This window comes from Antedon mediterranea, chromosome 6, assembly GCF_964355755.1.
Source record: "Antedon mediterranea chromosome 6, ecAntMedi1.1, whole genome shotgun sequence".
NCBI classification, from domain to species: domain Eukaryota; kingdom Metazoa; phylum Echinodermata; class Crinoidea; order Comatulida; family Antedonidae; genus Antedon; species Antedon mediterranea.
In genome coordinates this window covers 11,523,053-11,542,075 of record NC_092675.1, presented here as the reverse complement: position 1 = coordinate 11,542,075, position 19,023 = coordinate 11,523,053, and the positions used below count along the sequence as shown (strand labels likewise).

The following is a 19,023-nucleotide window of genomic DNA, read 5'->3' as shown; positions in this document are numbered from 1 at the left end:
TAAAATTATAATTCAAGAGAAAAACACATGATTTTCATGCTCCGTGCGCACCTTACGCGTAATTTTTTTCGCGCGCGTGGGAATTTTTGAAAAATGTCATGATCAGCGTAGAAAGTTGATTAGAAATTAATTTTGCGCATTTTTAATTTTTAAATGCGCATGCGCGCGTAACTTCTTGTGAAACATGTCATTTTTAATCCATAGAAAATTGACCCATGATATGAATTATAATTTTATTAAGTTTCATGAAACAATATTTGTTGGTTCTAAAGTTATGATCCGTTATAGAAATTCATAAAATCGCGCGTATCTTACGCAACGCGACTTTGACATCGTCAAAAAGCTTGGCTGCACATCTACACTTCAATGTCAATCTTTTTACCAAGTTATACAAAGTTATGTTGACAAGCAATAGGGGATATGCTGTAGACAAAAATCTGGGAAAGAAAGAAGAATAACAAAGAAGAAGAAAAAAAAAGATATTTACAATCACATAGGTTATCCGCAACTAAGTTGCGGATAACCAAAAAGAAAAATATTGATCCAATACAATCACAAGGAGTTATCCGCTACTAAGCGGATAACTAAAAAGATGATGAAACAGGACAGTTACAAGGAGTTATCCGCTCAATGCGGATAACTAACTAGACATGAAACTCGTCACTTTGACGAGTTAGTTATCCGCACGACAAACGCCACGTGCACGTCATACGTTGGAATATTGCACACAGATAAAGATTATGGCAATATGACCTGAACTGAAGAATATCATACGTTTTTAGTGCTGAATTCAGTCTATTTTGTGTCATATAGTATATACATGCAAACAGTATAATCTGTATACATATTACATACAGTGTAGAATAGGTGAAATTACGGAACCCGCAATTTATTCAAATTTTTAACATGGTTACGGTATCAAAATGAAACACTAAGATAGCAATTTCGGGAGGAAATTATCTCAGTAACAACATATTAACGTGTAGAAGAAATTTGAATACGTGAAATATTGATGCGCGTTCTTTTAAATGTAATGAATGATGACGCAAAATATGAAAATACGACATTTTTTATTTAACTGGCCATATGATGACGTCACAACATGCGATTGGCAAAATGTTCACAGGATTTCGTATCTACAATCCAATAGCTTCCAGAAAATGTTTTAATCATGATTATCACATTTTATTCTTACGCGAGCTACAACAGATAAAAATTTACTGTAAAGATGAAATTAATGACCCACGTAATTAAAATTTTTAGGCATGATGACCTCATAAAAATTTAAATATTTTTAACTTGTGCGAAAGATAGTTGATTTACCTAGACAATATCAAAATCGGCGTGAAAATGGAAAACTGATAAGTGGCGATGCGTTCTACTAAATGTGATGAGCTATGACGAAAGATACAAAAATCCAAAATTTTATATTCACGTGGCCATACGATGACGTCACAATGTCCGGTTAGCCATAAAAATACATGATCCGATATCTACAACTCATCAACTTCCAGAATTTGTCATCCACAAAAAGTTGATCGTGTAGTTTAGAAATTATGACTGTTTAAAAAAAGGCATAATTTTGACAAATTTTTTAACTTTTTCATCAAAAATGCGCGCAAATTGTCCAATTCGACGTGCTCGTATGACGTAACTTTAAGTCGAAATTGTTTAAAAGTTGGTAAAATTACTAGAAAAGGCTGGACAAATATAAATCACGCGAAAAAAATATGTTTTTAATGCTACGTGCGCACCACACACGTAAAAATTTTTGACATGCTTAAAATGACATGAAACTCGTAGAAAATTGAATAGAAATTAATTTTGCGCATTTTAAAATTTTAAACGCGCGTGCACGTGTAACTTTGTGTAAAACACGCAATTTTTTTTTCACAGGAAGTTAGCGCATGACACAAATTAAACTTTTGCAATGTTTCAGTTTAAAGATGTATTGTCCCTTGAAACACAAAAAATGAAAAAAAAATATTCTAAATTTAAATTGGCCATATCAAAGTAAAATTCGAGCCAAAAACAACAATTTTACGTAATTAACAGGTAAGTTAATTAGATTACATTTCATCTGGGAAATTGTCGCAAGCGAAAGTAAACAAAGATTTTAAACCATGAGTATGCATTATGCATGATGCTAATTAGGATTGTTTACAACTTGTCACGGTTGAGAAGGTGTTTTCACACAGATCTCGAGGAAGTTTTATGATTATGCATACAGAGTAGCCAAATAAGTGCGTTGCATTATGAGATATGTTTTGATTGAAAACTTTGACTGGAAGTCAAAGTTATTTTTTGAACAAAAAAACATCTGTATTTTGGTTAAATTATTTTTTTTTTCCACTAATTTTTGGTGAAAGTTAATAACTATATTATGATACTTCAAAATGAACCACTTTTTTTCAAAATTAAAAAAAAAAAATTTGGGGGAATTACTCAAAGGGACAATACATCTTTAAAATCTTTTATGGTTTTCGATCTATGTTAAATACGCGAAATTCATAAAATCGCACGTAAGTCACGTTGCACAACTCTGACGTCATTAAAAAATAGGAGGTGCACAAGTTCACGTAAATGCCCACATGTTGTCAAAGTTATGAAATGTTAAGTTTACACATTTTAGAGAAACGCTCTACACAAAAATAGCGAGAAAGAAAGAAGAATAATACAGAAAAAAATATTGATCCCATACAATAACAAGGAGTTATCCGCCAAGTGCGGATAACTAATAAAGAAAAAAAAAAAGATCCAGGACGATTACAAGGAGTTATCCGCTACTAAGCGGATAACTAAAAAAGTAACAGGACGATTACAAGAAGTTATCCGCTACTATGCTGATAACTAAAAAACATAGAAATTGATCCAGGACAGTTACAAGGAGTTATCCGCTCAATGCGGATAACTAAGAATAAGATTTCATACAATAACAATAGGTGATCATTTTATTCTAAATGATCACCTAAAAAAAAAAAAAAAAGTAACAGGACGATTACAAGGAGTCATCCGCTACTAAGCGGATAACTAATAATACAGAAAAAAAATGTTGATCTCATACAATAACAAGGAGTTATCCGCTCTACCAAGCGGATAACTAATGATCACCTAAATATTTTTTTTTTTGCAGTGAAATATTATGTAGGAACATTTTACAGTAGGCGGAGGTATGCACTCTCGTAGTGCCATTCTAGTTTGTATATGTACATGTTACCTTGCTCCATCACATAGTTAGCAGGAAAGTAGCCTTGTTTTCCATCTGCCATTTCTCCCATCCACCAGTTAGCATTGTCTTCATGAAGCACTTTGATTACGCTACCCTGAGTAAATGTTACCTCATCGGACCTCTGTGCTGTGTAGTCGTACATAGCCACAACCAGATGAAGTTTTGGTGGCTTAGCTTGACTGCAGACAAACTTAAAATTTGCTGTTCCAGACTGTGCCTTTGAGAGGAACAAAATTCTTTGAATTGAAAAATGATCTCTAACCTTACAGGAATGTTATAACCAGGAGTAATGTACTGATTTTCCTGAAAGGATAACATTTGTTAACTCTCATTGACTGATTATGTACAAAAATTGTAAAGTAACATTTTCTAAAGTACTGTAATCTAATTAATTATGGGCATTATTCAATGCTATGACCACCCACATTTGAACATACACAAAAACAATATTTAATTTAATTTTGTTGTTTTAATTTTAAACAAAACAATGGCATAGAAGTCACTGAGGTACATTGCTTATGAAATGTCAGTACACTTACTGGTTGAATGGATATACTGGGTACACTCATCTTTTGGGCATATGACTGCTGCTGAATAAGTGCTAAAAAAGAAAAAAAATACATCATTTCAAGTCATTTGTAGCAAATTTGATCTAATTTCAAGACTTTTTAAATAAATTGACATACCGTAAATCTAATCTAATCTAATAAAACCCACACTCTAATAGTAACCCACCTTATAAGTCAATCTATAATAATACCCCACGGGTTACTATTAGAGTCACAAAAACTAATGATGCAGCCGTATTTTGAAAATAAGGAGATAATGCATGTTGAGTGGGGGAGGATTGAGTGTTTTTGAGTTTATAAAATAAAGTCAAATTTGTTTATTCCTACTGTTTTATTATTTTGCTATGAGTTGCTGACCGGCAAAGTTGGGGGTGGGTTACTATTTTCAGGTGCCTAATTTAAGATTATCAATAGTAACCCACTACTCTAATAGTAACCCCCCCCCCCCTTCTAATAGTAACCCACCCTAAAAAACAATCAAAGAATAATAACCCATGGTTACAATTAGAAGATTTACGGTAACAAATTTCTCATTTGAAATCTAGCGTAAGTTGCAGTTGCAAAGACTCTGCCTTTAAAGAAAAACAGTAGAGAAGGCATTTATTAACACTGTGGTAGGAAACCTTTCATTGTGTATTCATCCTAGAAATCATTATTTGAAAATGAAGTGCTATGAGCTAGATAAATATTCAAATAATTATTATGTGTGTTAAGTGAAAACAGAGTTCTGGAATATTTCACTGTATACATGAAACTCTTATTAATAATTATAAGCTTTTATTTTTGTATCAAGAGAGAAATTTCTAAATCATTGCTTCTTGAATAAACACATATTGGTTCTACTGTATACTGCCCGTGATGTGATCAGGATAAATGACAATAGACTCATCCTTAAGATTGGGTACAGAATATAGAACTATCTTGTCTGTTAATACACATCTGTCAAAGATAGCTACTGTAGTTACCTGTAGCAGGTGTGCTGGTTTTCAAAGCAGCATGAGGCGACCAAAATGGAGCAGATGTACCCTGAAAATCAATAAACATTACTAAATAGCGTATTTAAATAATTAAACTAGAATTTAATTCGTCACTTTGACGAATTATAGTGATCATTTTTATCATTTTATTGACATTCATATTTTTTAAACATGCACGTATGTTAACATACGATCGGAAAATGATGATACATTCCATCCTATTATATGCTTATAGGGTTGAGTTGTGCCTAATGCCATATACAATATACAGTATATACTGCATATCTATATACAGTGTAGCATAGGTGAAATTACGGGACACACATCATGTTCTAATTTTTTGGTATGATGGAATTATCAAAACAAACTCGAAGATGACAATTTCGAAAGAAAATGAATTGAGCAAATAAATATATAAGAATTGGAAGAGAATTTGACACGTAGAAGCGCAATGCGCGCTCTTTAAAATTTGTATAACGTTGACTAAAGAAATTTAAAAACTACTTTTTAACTTCAACTGGCCATATGATAACATCACAACATCCGATAGGCTTAATTTTAATATGAATTCATATCTACATTTCATCAGCTTTCATAATAAGTAATCTTCAAGGTCACCTTTAATTCTGAAGAGCTATAAGATATTCAAATGTATGGTGTAGCTGAAATTACACGACCTAGGTTATTCAAGTTTTTACGCGTGATGACGTCATCAAAATAAAAATGTTGACAACTCATTAGAAGAATAATTAATTGAGCAAGCACATACTAAAATTTGTGCAAAAATCGGGTTAAAATAACTGAGATGCGCTCTATTGAATGTGATAACCCACACAAAAAGATAAAAATTACTAATTTTTTAATTCAAGTGGCCATTTGATGACGTCATACCATTTTGTACGTCTAATGTGTATATACATTTATATCTATAACTTATTGGCTTCCATAATAAGTTAAAAAAATTGGGGGTCATCTTCCATTCTGAAGAGTTATATTCATTTTAAAAAGGCCCTACTTTTTACCATTTTTAGCACTTTTGTACAATTAATGTGCGCATTTTGTCATTTTTAACGTGCTCGTATAGTGTTATTTTAAGTCGGAATGGACTCAAATTTGGTGAATGTACTAAGGGAGATGAGTAGAATGCAATTTGTACAAAAAAATGGTATTTTTTTACGCTTTCTATGTACGCATGCGCAAAAACGTGTTTTGCGCAGTAATTTTTTAAAACACGCAAATGGCCTAATTCATGCTCTAAATTGATCAAAACTTAATTTGGAGCATTTCTATTTTTTAACGCGTAATTTCACGCGCATGACCTTGAAACGCGCAAGTTTTTATTTGCTAATATTTTTACCCTTGACCTGAAGTTTACATGTAGTGAATTTCATTGATATGTAATAAAGAGTTATGGAGATATGATTGATAGAGTGATTTCACAAAATTGCGTATTAATGACGTCACGGTTGAGTGATCACACTGAAAAGCTTATTATGGCTAAAGTTAAAGTATTTAAAAGACATTGTCAAAAATTTGTTATCATTGACATTTAACTTTTTGAGATAATTGTTACACAAATTTGTACAGAGAGAAATAAATAATAAGAAAGAGAAGAATAAAGATTTCATACAGTAACAATAGGTGATCATTTTATTCTAAATGATCACCTAATAATAAAGATTTAATACAATAACAATAGGTGATCATTTTATTCTAAATGATCACCTAACTAGAATTTAATTCGTCACTTTGACGAATTATAGGTGATCATTTTTATAATTTTATTGACATTAATATTTTTTAAACATGCACGTATGTTAACATACAACCGGAAAATGTTGATGTATGCCATCCTATTATACGCCTATAGTGCTGAGTTGTGCCTATTATATGCCATATAGGTTATGTACAGTATATACTGTATATCTTGTACATTGTAGCATTGGTGAAATTACGGACACACATCATGTTCTAAGTTTTTGGCACTGATAACATTATCAAAAAAACTTGTGGATAACAATATCGAAAGATAATAAATTGAGCAATAAAATATAACATTTGGAAGAAAATTTGGCACGTAGAAGGGCCGTGCGCGCTCTTTAAAAATTGTATAACTTTGACGAAAGAGATGAAAAAACTACTTTTTAACTTCAACTGGCCATATGATAACGTCACAACATCTGATAGGCTTAATTTTTAAATGAATTCATATGTACATTTCACCAGCTATCATACTAAGTTATAAACTTCGAGGTCAACTTTAATTCAGAAGAGCTGTAAGGTATTCAAATATACGTGTAGTAGGTAAAATTACGTAACCACCGTTTTTTAAATTTTAAGACGTGATGACGTCATCCAAAAGAAAATATTGGCAACTCATAAGTAACATAATTGGTTGAGGTAGAATGTATTAAAAAATAAAACAAAATCGATCACAGAAAAGCGAGTTGCGCTCTGTTGAATATGGTGGTCTATGACAAAAGGGGGAAAACCCCTATTTTAAAAATTCATGCGGCCAAATGATGACGTCATACAATTTTGTACGTCTAATGTATATATACATTTATATCTACAACTCATTGGCTTCCATAATAAGTTTAAAAAATTGGGGGTCACCGTGCATTCTGAAGAATTATTTTCATTTTAAAAATGCCTTATTTTTTACAATTTTTAGCACTTTTGTACAATTAATGTGCGCATTTTTTGTCATTTTTAACGTGCTCGTATAGCACTATTTTAAGCCGAAATGGACTCAAAATTGGTGGATGTACCAAGGAAGATGAGTAGAATGCAGTTTTTAAAAACGTGCGTGTGCGTTTTTATTTGCTAATATTTTTACCCTTGACCTGAAGTTTACGTGTAGTGAATTTTATTAATATGTGATAATGAATTATGGAGATATGATCATCATTGACATTAAACTTTTTGAGATAATTGTTACACAAATTTGTACAGAGAGAAATAAATAATAAGAAAGAGAAGAATAAAGATTTCATACAATAACAATAGGTGATCATTTTATTCCTAAATGATCACCTAAAAAACTGTTCTATCAGGGTAGTAAGAATAACTAAAAACAAGTAAATAACTGTTCATAAGGCTAAAGATTTTATAGAAAGGAAATATAACATAAGTTAAATATTGGATGTGTTCGTAGTGCTTGGCAAGGTATTAAACATATGGCATAAATTAACACAGTTACAAATAAGGAAAGTACTATAAAGGGGTTGAGTATCATGTACTGCCAGACAGTCTAAACAATTTTTTGCGGGTGCTGCAAAACGTTATGAACTATATAAATATTAATAAGACCCCTGGACCTAATGGTATTGAGGGCAGAACCTAAAGTCATGTGATGACCAGCTGTGTGATGTTCTCTGGCACCTCTTCCAAACCAATGTGTAGTTCCAAATATCTGGAAACAATTCATCATAAAACCTATTCCAATAAAGACGGCTATTAAACAGCCTAATGACCATACGCCCATTTGCGCTAACATCACTTGTGATGAAAATTTTTGAAAAACTAGTTAAAGCGCTTATTACATCTCTTGTTGAACCAGAACTCGACCCACTACACTTCGCGTATAGGTCTGGAAGGGGTGTCAAGGATGCCAAGCTTTTCTTATTAAACAAGCTGTACAGACACCTTGAACTACCCAGATCGCATGCTAGAATGCTTTTCGCAGACTTTTCTTCTGCCTTCAATACCACGCACCCTTATTGGCTGACAAATTTGGTTTTCAACATGATTTTATGGATTATTAATTTTTTAACCGACAATGGGCTTTCATTAATCAAACTTATTCAGATTCTTTTACCACAAGTATTGCATCTCCTAAGGTTTGCGATCTTTCTCCCCTTCCTCCCTCTTTATATCATATGGATGAATGTCGAAGCAAACATGATAATAGTTATCTTGTCAAATTTGCTGACAACACCGTATTACTGTCTCTCCCTCAAGGTACTCAGGATGGTCATGGGTCTGCTTTGGACGATTTTGTTAAATTTTGTAGTGAATCTTACTAAATTCGACCAAAACCAAGAAAATGATAGTGGATTTTAGGAGAGAGAAAGGATGCAACCCTGGGAAGTCTTCTATTGGTGATGAACCAGTTGAGATTGTCATGTCCTTCAAATATTTGGGGACAATTTTTTAGGAAACTTCAGCTGGGAATTAAATGCGGAAATTAAGCCCCTTTCTCACAGAGCTGTGTGCCAGGAATGTTGCGGGAATATACCATTACCATGCCGGTATGGTTTTCTGTGAGAACGGATCGACTTGGCATCATGCCAGCATCGACATGACCTGCTTTAGACCTAGTAATATTACTAGGGATATTCCCCGCAATGCGAGACGGGCATTCTGTGAGAATGTAACGCCGTTATATTTAATTCCCCGTCGGGGCTTTGACACCTTGCGCGGTCAAGTGTATCATTTTGGCGCCGATTCAATTCAATTGACAATAATGTCGAACTGGAGGGATAATGAGATAAGAGAGCTGCTTAAAATAAGGGGACAATGTAGACAAATGGATGGAACAATAAGGTCGGGAGCTGTTTACGTTAATATTGTTTGCAAGCTGGTTGTGGGTGGCGTAAATTGTACAGCCTGATTTCTCCTTCTAAGTTGTTTTACAGATTGCCGATGACGGCTATTTAATTACTGTACCTGTATAATATATGCACATAGCATATATTGCATAAATATGCTATAAAAGGAAGACAATAATCTGTAACTTAAAATTCGCCGCCGCCATATCGCTAGACAAAAATAATAACAATAAAGGACACCCTCAATAATTATTTTGTCAGACTTTTATTGGCCGAATATGCCCGACTCCTTTCTCACAGAAAGCCGGTATACCGGTTATATTTCCGGCACAATAGTCCGATGAGAACGGGTATATGCCGGTAACGATACCGGCACGACGCCAGCATCATACCGGTATATTGCAGGCACTGTGAGAAAGGGGCTTTTAGAGCAAAAAGCAAAAATCAAAGACCTACTGAGAAAACTTAATCATTTAAAGATTGTCCCCCTGAAAAAATAATTCTTCAAAATAATCATGATTTTATTAATCTTAATTTTTCAAGTTTTTAGGGGGACAATATATCTTTTCTTAAAGTGGAGTTCCACCCAGAAAATTGCTATTTTTCATACATTTCAACTTTAATTTAAATATCATCCCTCTTACTTCATATTTTTTGCATTTTGGGGGGGGGGGGGGATACCTTGTAATTTCCTATTCTTTTACATGCAAATGAGGGGTATATTTGAATATTCCCAAAAAATTTATTTCTTCACTAAAAAAAAAATGTAAAATGTTTTTATCTGTAATTTTTCCAGATCTTTCTATTTCTGGTATTTTTATTGTGTATACACATACATTGCGCAATTTTGCGTAAATAGACACTTTCCCCCATTCGGGTCCAATCGGGTTTTTTATTTTGCTAGGGAGTATAATCATGTGACATTTTTCAGGATCATATAGTCCAGTATGAAATGTAGCGATATGATAAGTTGCATTTTTTTTTGCTATATTTGGTAAAAATTGGATATGTTGTAGAATACACATCACTGAATCCAAAAAGTATTTGCTCCATTTTTTTTTTCATACGCAAGTGGGGGTTGGCAGCCATTTCAAAATGGCCGCCATTTTGGACAAAATATTGTAAGTATATGGCATTTAAAGATGTTATCAAGATAGAAATTCAATCATAAAAGTAACAATAAATGTTCAAATAATATTTCACATCATTTTTGTATTACAAAAATGATGAACTGAACAAGCCAAAATGGCCGCCATTATGCCAAAAATGGCTGCCATTTTATCCAATATGGCCATCATTTTATCTAAAATGGCCACATATATCAATCAAATATTTCTTTCAACTTTTATTCACATATATTTGGTAAAAATTAGATATGTTGTAGAATAGACATCACTGAATCCAAAAAGTATTTGCTCCATTTTTTTTTCATACGCAAGGAGGATTGGCAGCCATTTAAAAATGGCCCCAATTTTGGACAAAATTGTTTCAAATATTGTAAGTTTATGACATTTAAAGATGTTATCGAGATAGAAATTCAATCATAAAAGAAACAATAAATGTTCAAATAATATTTCATATTTGTGTAACAGAAAAAGCCAAAATGGCAGACATTTCAACCAAAATGGCCGCCATTTTATCCAACATGGCCGCCATTTTTATCTGAAATGGCTACATAATCAAATTGTTTTTTTTAAACTTTAATTAAATACATAGGCTATAACATAATGATATTTGTGTTTAATTACTTTAATTATTCGTCGTCATTTTAGCCATCACTATCACTGTCCGAATCGGATGTAGACAACAATGGTCATATGTTGATTTGATTTGAATTCATTTGGAAAATCATCATAAAAAATACATACAAAGTGATAACATAAATTACGGACATTACAAATAATACATTTATAAAAGATTTTCCAGGATAGCCCAAAAAGCTTATCAGCTTATTTCCATTGGGATCCTTTACAATCTAAAATAAAAACATTACAAAATATTGCATTAAACACGTAAATATAACAAAAACAATAATATAAAAAACAAGTTAAATTAAAGACTATGATTGACTTATATAGTTATTTGGTAGAACAGAAATGTGATTTAACATTTTTCTTAAAATTAAATTTGTTTTCTATTTGCTGAATGGAATGAGGTAGGTTATTCCATGCCTTTATGCCTGTATAATAAAACGTAGATATTTGACTATCAGATTTAGGAACTGAAAATCCATTGACCTTACTTCTAGTCATATAATGGTGGTTAGATGAAACTCTTTTAAACTTTTCAGTTAAATAAGGTACTGATTTTCCATAAAAAATCTTATGAACATGATTAAGTTTGAGTTAGCAAATTCTATCCTCTAGACATAATTGACCGATTTGGTTCAGTTCGTCTTTACCAATATGTGCACGATCATTTTTATTTAATATAAACCTAGCAACTTTATTTTGACTGGTTTGAAGTCTGTTATTCACGTCTGCTTCGCATTTACACATCTCGGTACATTATAGATGCATATATTGGCCTGGAGATGTGCGCGTAGTATGTGCTGGTGCAACGCTCCAGAAGTTGGTGGCAATTTTTCCACACCTTGATTATTTGGCAGTGTTTTGAACCGCTGACACCCTTTTAGTTCCAAGAAGACTGCACAGAAACTTCTCGCATCCTGCCTTCCCATTGAAAGATGGCATATTGTCTTTTCCGAGTTTGACTAGAGCTTCTATGATGTGAGGAGGTGACTTCATATACAATCTTAAAAGCTGTTTTTTTCCTGTGACCCATAACACCACATCCAGTGATAGCATAGAAACCTGGTAGTCTGGCTGCCTTTTCTGGTCCAAGGTGATCGTATATTGGTTGAAGAGTAATTCTTCTTCCTGTTTCAGCTGTGCCTGAGTGTTAAAATTCCAGTATTTTCCCCCAACTGTTGTAGGCGCCTTAGAATTAAAACAAACCAGTCGGTATCTTGCGTGAAGAAGTCGACTTCATTTCCTGGTGTAGATGCTATTTCAATGCCATGAGGGATCATTAGTGTGTCTACCTCTTCTTGGGTGTTCACGTGACTGTTACAATAGGATGATTAATATCACCTCAGCCTGTGAATCGCTATCTCGTCATCGATGGAATGGCAGTTGTTCAAACTCTTATGAATGTTCAGACTTTTACCACCTGCAAAGATTTTGTGGAGGCATTTGTAGCCTGCATAGATTCTCTACTTAACAAATACATTTATGTTGGTGGACGTGTTGTCTTTGACAATTATGAGAAGACACTTTCGCTTAAAGACGATATCCGATATCAATCATCTCCTCCTAACATTGTGGAAATTATTGTGGAAGATTCCACACTGATTAAAAACAAAGCAATATTCTTGTCAAGCAACACGACAAAAGATCAACTCACAATTTATCTTGCCGACAAATTTTAAACATCCTATTGTAACCGTCATGCGACAAGATGAACACAAACACACCTGAACATTCCTCAACAACACCTGTGAGCACCCAAAGAAGAGGTAGATATACTAATGATCCCTCATGGTATTGAAGTAGCATCTACACCAGGAAATGAAGTCGACTTATTTGTTTTAATTTTAAGGCGCCTACAACAGTTAGGGGAAAATTCTGGTATTTTAACAGGCACAGCTGAAACAAGAAGAATTGCTCTTTAATCAATATACGATCCCCTTGGACCGGAAAAGGCAGCCAGACTACCAGGTTTCCATGCTATCACTGGATGTACACAGGAAAAAACAGCTTTTAAGATGTATATGAACTCATCTCCTCACATCATAGAAGCGTTAGTCAAACTCGGAGAAGACAATGTGCCATCTTTCAATGTGAAGGCAGGATGCGAGGAGTTTCTGTGCGGTCTTATTGAAACTAAAAGGGTGTCAGCCAAAGATTCATCAACCCTGAGATGGAAACGGTTCAAAACACTGCCAAATAATCAAAGTGTGGAAAAATTGCCACCAACGTCTGGAGCGTTGCACCAGCACATACTACGTGCACATCTCCAGGCCAATATATATGGAGCCATGTAACTATTGACCCAATAATTCCCGATCCATGCCAAAACTTGGCTGGTTTATAGAGAACGGTAAACTAAGACCAGTATTATACGAGAAGCAAACTGCTCCAGAAGCAGTTGTGGAGCTAATACGGTGTTCATGTTTAAGTAAATGTTCCCATAATACATGCACGTGCAAGAAAAACAATCTACAATATACCGAGATGTGTAAATGCGAAACAGACGAGAATAACTGTCACAATATATGACCATTGTTGTCTACATCCGATTCGGACAGTGATAGTGATAACGAAAGTGACGACGAATAAGTAAAGTAATTAAACACAAATATTATTATGTTGTTATGTTGGTTCCTTTATAGCCCATGTATTTAATCAAAGTTAAAGAAAAAACAATTTTATTATGTGGCCATTTCAGATAAAAATGGCAGCCATGTTGGATAAAATGGCAACCATTTTGGTTGAAATGTCAGCCATTGTTCTGTTACACAAATGATGTGAAATATTATTTGAACATTTATTGTTACTTATATGACTGAATTTCCATCTCGATAAAAAATCTTTTAATGCCATAAACTTACAATATTTAAAAAAAATTTGTCAAAAATGGCGACCAATTTGAAATTGCTGCCAACCCCCCTTGCCTATAAACACAAAATGGAGAAAATACTTTTTGGATTCAGTGATGTCTATTCTACAACATATCCAATTGTAAATATAGGTGAATAAAAAAATATTTGATTGATATATGTGGCAATTTTAGATAAAATGGTAGCCATATTGGCTAAAATGACAGCCATTTTGGGCATAATGGCGGCCATTTTGACTTGTTCAGTTACAAATATGATGTGAAATATTATTTAAACATTTATTGTTACTTTTATGATTGAATTTCTATCTTGATAACATCTTTTAATGTCATAAACTTACAATATTTGAAACAATTTTGTCCAAAATGGCGGCCATTTTGAAATGGCTGCCAATCCCCCTTGCATATGAAAAAAAAAATGGAGCAAATACTTTTTGGATTCAGTGATGTCTATTCTACAACATATCTAATTTTTACCAAATATATGTGAATAAAAGTTTTAAAAAATATTTGATTGATATATGTTGCCATTTTAGATAAAATGGTGGCCATGTTGGATAAAATGGCAGCCATTTTGGGCATAATGCCGGCCATTTTGGCTTGTTCAGTTACAAAAATGATGTGAAATATTATGTGAACATTTATTGTTACTTTTATGATTGAATTTCTATCTCGATAACATCTAGTCAGAAATGGCTCTCACCCATGAATAAAATGATTTAGGCTAGGCCTAGCCTAGTACGTGAAGCCGATATACGATCTGTACTATTTGAGGTATAAAAATAGTATAATTTATGACTCCGTAATCTGTACTGAATTTTGTATTTCATTAAATGTCAAATAAATATATGCTACTACTGTTATTATTACACTTTAGGCCTAGCTTAGAAAATCTACAAAAAAATGTATTTCACAATGATCGGGTGGTCGTCGTTTGACAGGGGAGAGAGAACACAACGTACAAGCTTGACGTCGCGAGTTTGGAATCCACTGATGACGTGATTTTGTGAATATCTCATGAATATTAATGAGCTTCCCTAAGCTGCTGAAAAACAGACTTTCCATGAATTTACCCTAAATGTATATGAAATTTAATTTTTTTAATTTCTCGTTATTACTTCTTCATTCTGACATGTCTATATTGTTATAATATTTTTTATTTAATAAATAAACGATATTTAAAAGCAATTTTAAACCCAGAATCCCCCTTTAAGATGGTCATTACAAACAATATATAACAAACAATATTTCAATAAACAACAATTAATATAAGACCATCTTAGGGATCAAAATTAGAAGTAAAACTAGTCTCACAATGACCCCTAAAATAATAATAATTAAAACAAAATAATAACGGTACCATTTCTAAACAAATTTTAGAAAAAAGTAAGGCAATTTGAACAAATTTTAACCAAACCCTTTATAAGGAATTTGAAGTGTTGCCTCATGGCCGCTGTTACAGGTGTAAAAATACCCGTAAAAGAAATTAATTTGTGCCTCTCGCCATCAGACTATTAAACAAATAACACTTTGTAAATTTTAACTTTTTATTAAATTCTAACTTTTTATTATATTAACTTAAACATTTTATAATTCTAAGAATTTTATATTTGATGTTGTAATTAGTCCTCTTGTTGTTGTATGAAATGTAATAGTGTATGTAATTTGTATACATAATTTAGAGTATACTGTATATACTTGGACACAAAATAGAGAGCACACTAAGATTTTATTTTCTTCAGGTCTTTTTTTTCTGTGTGCAATATTCTAATGTATGATGTGCACATGGTTTGTCGTGCGGATAACTAACTCGTCAAAGTAACGAGTTCAAATCTAGTTTTTACTTTTTATTGCAAGATGATGTAATCCATCTCCTTCTTTTAATAAAGATTTATGATACTAATATGATACTGATGATATGTATTTGGATAAAGGTAGAATTTGATTAGAAATAATGTCCAAGTAAATTCCCAGGAATATAAACACAATATTCTATTAACACATTTCTATTTGTAGTAGAATTCCATGTGATCTACCATAGGCCTGTTAAGTGAACCAATCCTTCAAATTGTGATAACATTCTGAAACTTTGCACAGTTATTCATTAGGGTGTAAAAAATATGAAATGGAAGGGTTGCACAAAATTTCGTCAGGTGAAAGCCGCCATTTTGGATTTCAAAATGGCGGACCCCAAATGTTCACTTTTCAGGTATATCTCTGCTAAAGAGGCACCTAGAGTTCTGATTTTAGGTGCAAATTATATGGTAATAGGGTCACGAAACATATTGGTATTTAACTAACATTTGGATTGCATGGCGGCCATTTTGGATTTCAAAATGGCGGACTTCAAATTTTCACTTTTCAGGTATATCTCTGCTAAAAAGGCACCTAGAGTTCTGATTTTAGGTGCAAATTATATGGTAATGAGGTCACCAAACATATTGGTATAACTAACATTTTGATTGCATGGTGGCCATTTTGGATTTCAAAATGGCGGACCCCAAATTTTCACTTTTCCGGTATATCTCTGCTAAAAAGGTACACAGAGTTCTGATTTTAGGTGCAAATTATATGGTAATGGGGTCACCAAACATATTGGTATAACTAACATTTTGATTGCATGGTGGCCATTTTGGATTTCAAAATGGCGGACCCCAAATTTTCACTTTTCCGGTATATCTCTGCTAAAAAGGTACACAGAGTTCTGATATTAGGTGCAAATTATATGGTAATGGGTCACCAAACATATTGGTATTTAACTAACATTTTGATTGCATGGCGCCCATTTTGAATTTCAAAATGGCGAACTCAAAATGTTTCAGTACGGTACCTACAGTTATAATTTTAGGTACAAAGTATAATATGGTATTCAAATTGAGGTTAACAAACATATTGGTATATTAACGTCTTTGATTACATGGCGGCCATTTTGAATGTAGCTCAAACCGTACTGGCTTTACACTATTTGTTTATGTTTATAGTTACATGCATTTAACACGGACACTATTATTGTAGGTCACATTTTCCCTGGCAACCACACAGCTCTGTACATCGTAAATCACTTTTCATTTACAGCATCCAAGATCACAGTCGGTGTGTCCACAGCAAATTAAAATCTGAAAGTTCCAGCAATGAACTCCAAACTGGACTAAATTTGTTGCCGTCGTCCTTCCTCCATCCCCAGTTCGCTGGGTCCTGTTCAACCCTGAAGGCATTTAGACAGTAGTACCACTTCCTGGCTTGTAGAACAGACCGTTTCACATGTTCTCTTAATGCCCCAGATGTTGGGGGATATATTCAATAGTCTTTCCTCTTGTTGTAAAAAGATATCGTCTTGCATCATTTACCTTCTTTCTATTAAATGTTCTAGATAATCTGTGTCTGTTTCACTAACATCCCCTACAGACAATGACATCCTCTTAAAAACTGGAGTCATACATGGAATCTTTTTCCAAGTTCGTTAAATGTAGCTTTACCTTTTCCTTGAACAGATGAAGTTGTATTACAACCGCTATAGGAAAGAAAGAACAAGTAAGCGGCTGATGTTTGTGGTCCAAGAGAAGAAGCAATATCGTGTATTGGGATGTACTTTAAGTCCTTCCCCACTCCAAACTCGATCCAAAGCTCGTGGATGCCAGGTATTCTGTGGAAAGCTGACAATGCAAACAACAACATCACTGTCTACAGTCTTTGACAAGAATGCGCTGAAAAACGGCATGGAACATGAACCAACATACGTTCATCTGCCTCTTCTATGTTACATGGCATCAGCGGTTGTATATTTACAGACTGGTTTGTTACAGCTCTGTCTCTCAGAGATTCCATGATTTGTGTCAATGTTCTCTACTACTTCATTTACAATTAATGAAAACAACTCTGATTTGTTGTCATCACATCTCAAAAATGTGGTCCAATTGTTGGACATTATCCCTCCTTACATCAGAGCCGCGGTTTGAACACGTACCAGACTTTAAACTGTCGTTAAAATATCTTTCAAAAAACCAAATCTAGTCGTGTCACTGATTGAAGTTGATGGTCTATATATGGTTGTACGACACTTGATATATACTCAATGAATGTCTTCGAATCATGGGCCTGAGCATATTGATTATTGCTGGTCCATCTAACACCTTGGCATAAACTAATGGTTGGTCCACATTTTTTAGATGCGATGACAACAAATCAGAGTTGTTTTCATTAATTGTAAATGAAGTAGTAGAGAACATTGACAAAAGTCACGGAATGTTTGTAGGGTCTCTGGGAGACAGAGCTGTAACAAACCAGTCTGTAAATATACAACCGCTGATGCCATGTAACATATAGAAGAGGCAGATGAACGTATGTTTGTTCATGTTAAACATGCCTCTAAAATGCAATGTTATTGCATTGTCAGCTTTCCACAGAATACCTGGCATCCATGAGCTTTGGATCGAGTTTGGAGTGGGGAAGGACTTGAAGTACATCCCAATACACGAGATTGCTTCTTCTCTTGGACCACAAGCATCAGCCGCTTACTGGTTCTTTCATTCCTTTAGCGGTTTTGATACAACTTCATCTGTTCAAGGAACAGGTAAAGCTACATTTAACGAGACTTGGAAAAAGATGCCATGTATGACTTCAGTTTTCGATAGGATGTCATTGTCTGTAAGGTAAAGTGTCGAAACCTAAGCTAATGCTAATGGCTGTGGTGCCCATCTCCATTTCTTTAGCGTTTGGGCCAGACTCCACTAAATGTGTATGTTTGTAGGGGGTACGCCACTCCTCCCGCACAAACAAGTGAATTTACCTTCCCAGTACTTTTTACATACCGGTACCCATTTCTATCACCTGGGTGGGGAGGAACAATGTGGATAAAGAATTTTGCTCAAGGACTCAACACTGCAGTGACCGGCCGGGCTTGAACCAGCAACCTCTGCAAGCAAGTCCAATGCTCTAACCATTGCGCCACATTGCTCCACACTACTTTGTCTGTAGGGCTACGCTCGCGCTAACCGCTCGCCAATTCGCCAATGGCGACTGGAGTCTCCATTTGGCGAAAATAATTATTGCCTCGTTCGCCAAATTGGCGAAAATAC

The 19,023-nt window shown here is 34.0% G+C and overlaps 1 protein-coding gene across 6 annotated transcripts in view; it reads right to left on the bottom strand.

Moving 5' to 3' along the window:
* Positions 1-19,023, bottom strand: part of LOC140052631 (jouberin-like) — a 159,661-nt gene that overhangs the window by 22,566 nt on the left and 118,072 nt on the right. For all 6 annotated transcript variants that reach the window (XM_072098291.1, XM_072098294.1, XM_072098297.1 and 3 more), the window contains 3 exons: positions 4,764-4,824; positions 3,769-3,830; positions 3,218-3,446 (listed from right to left, as the gene is read on the bottom strand). In XM_072098291.1, the coding sequence (XP_071954392.1) occupies positions 3,218-3,446; positions 3,769-3,830; positions 4,764-4,824 (352 nt within the window). The remainder of the gene's footprint in view (positions 1-3,217; positions 3,447-3,768; positions 3,831-4,763; positions 4,825-19,023) is intronic.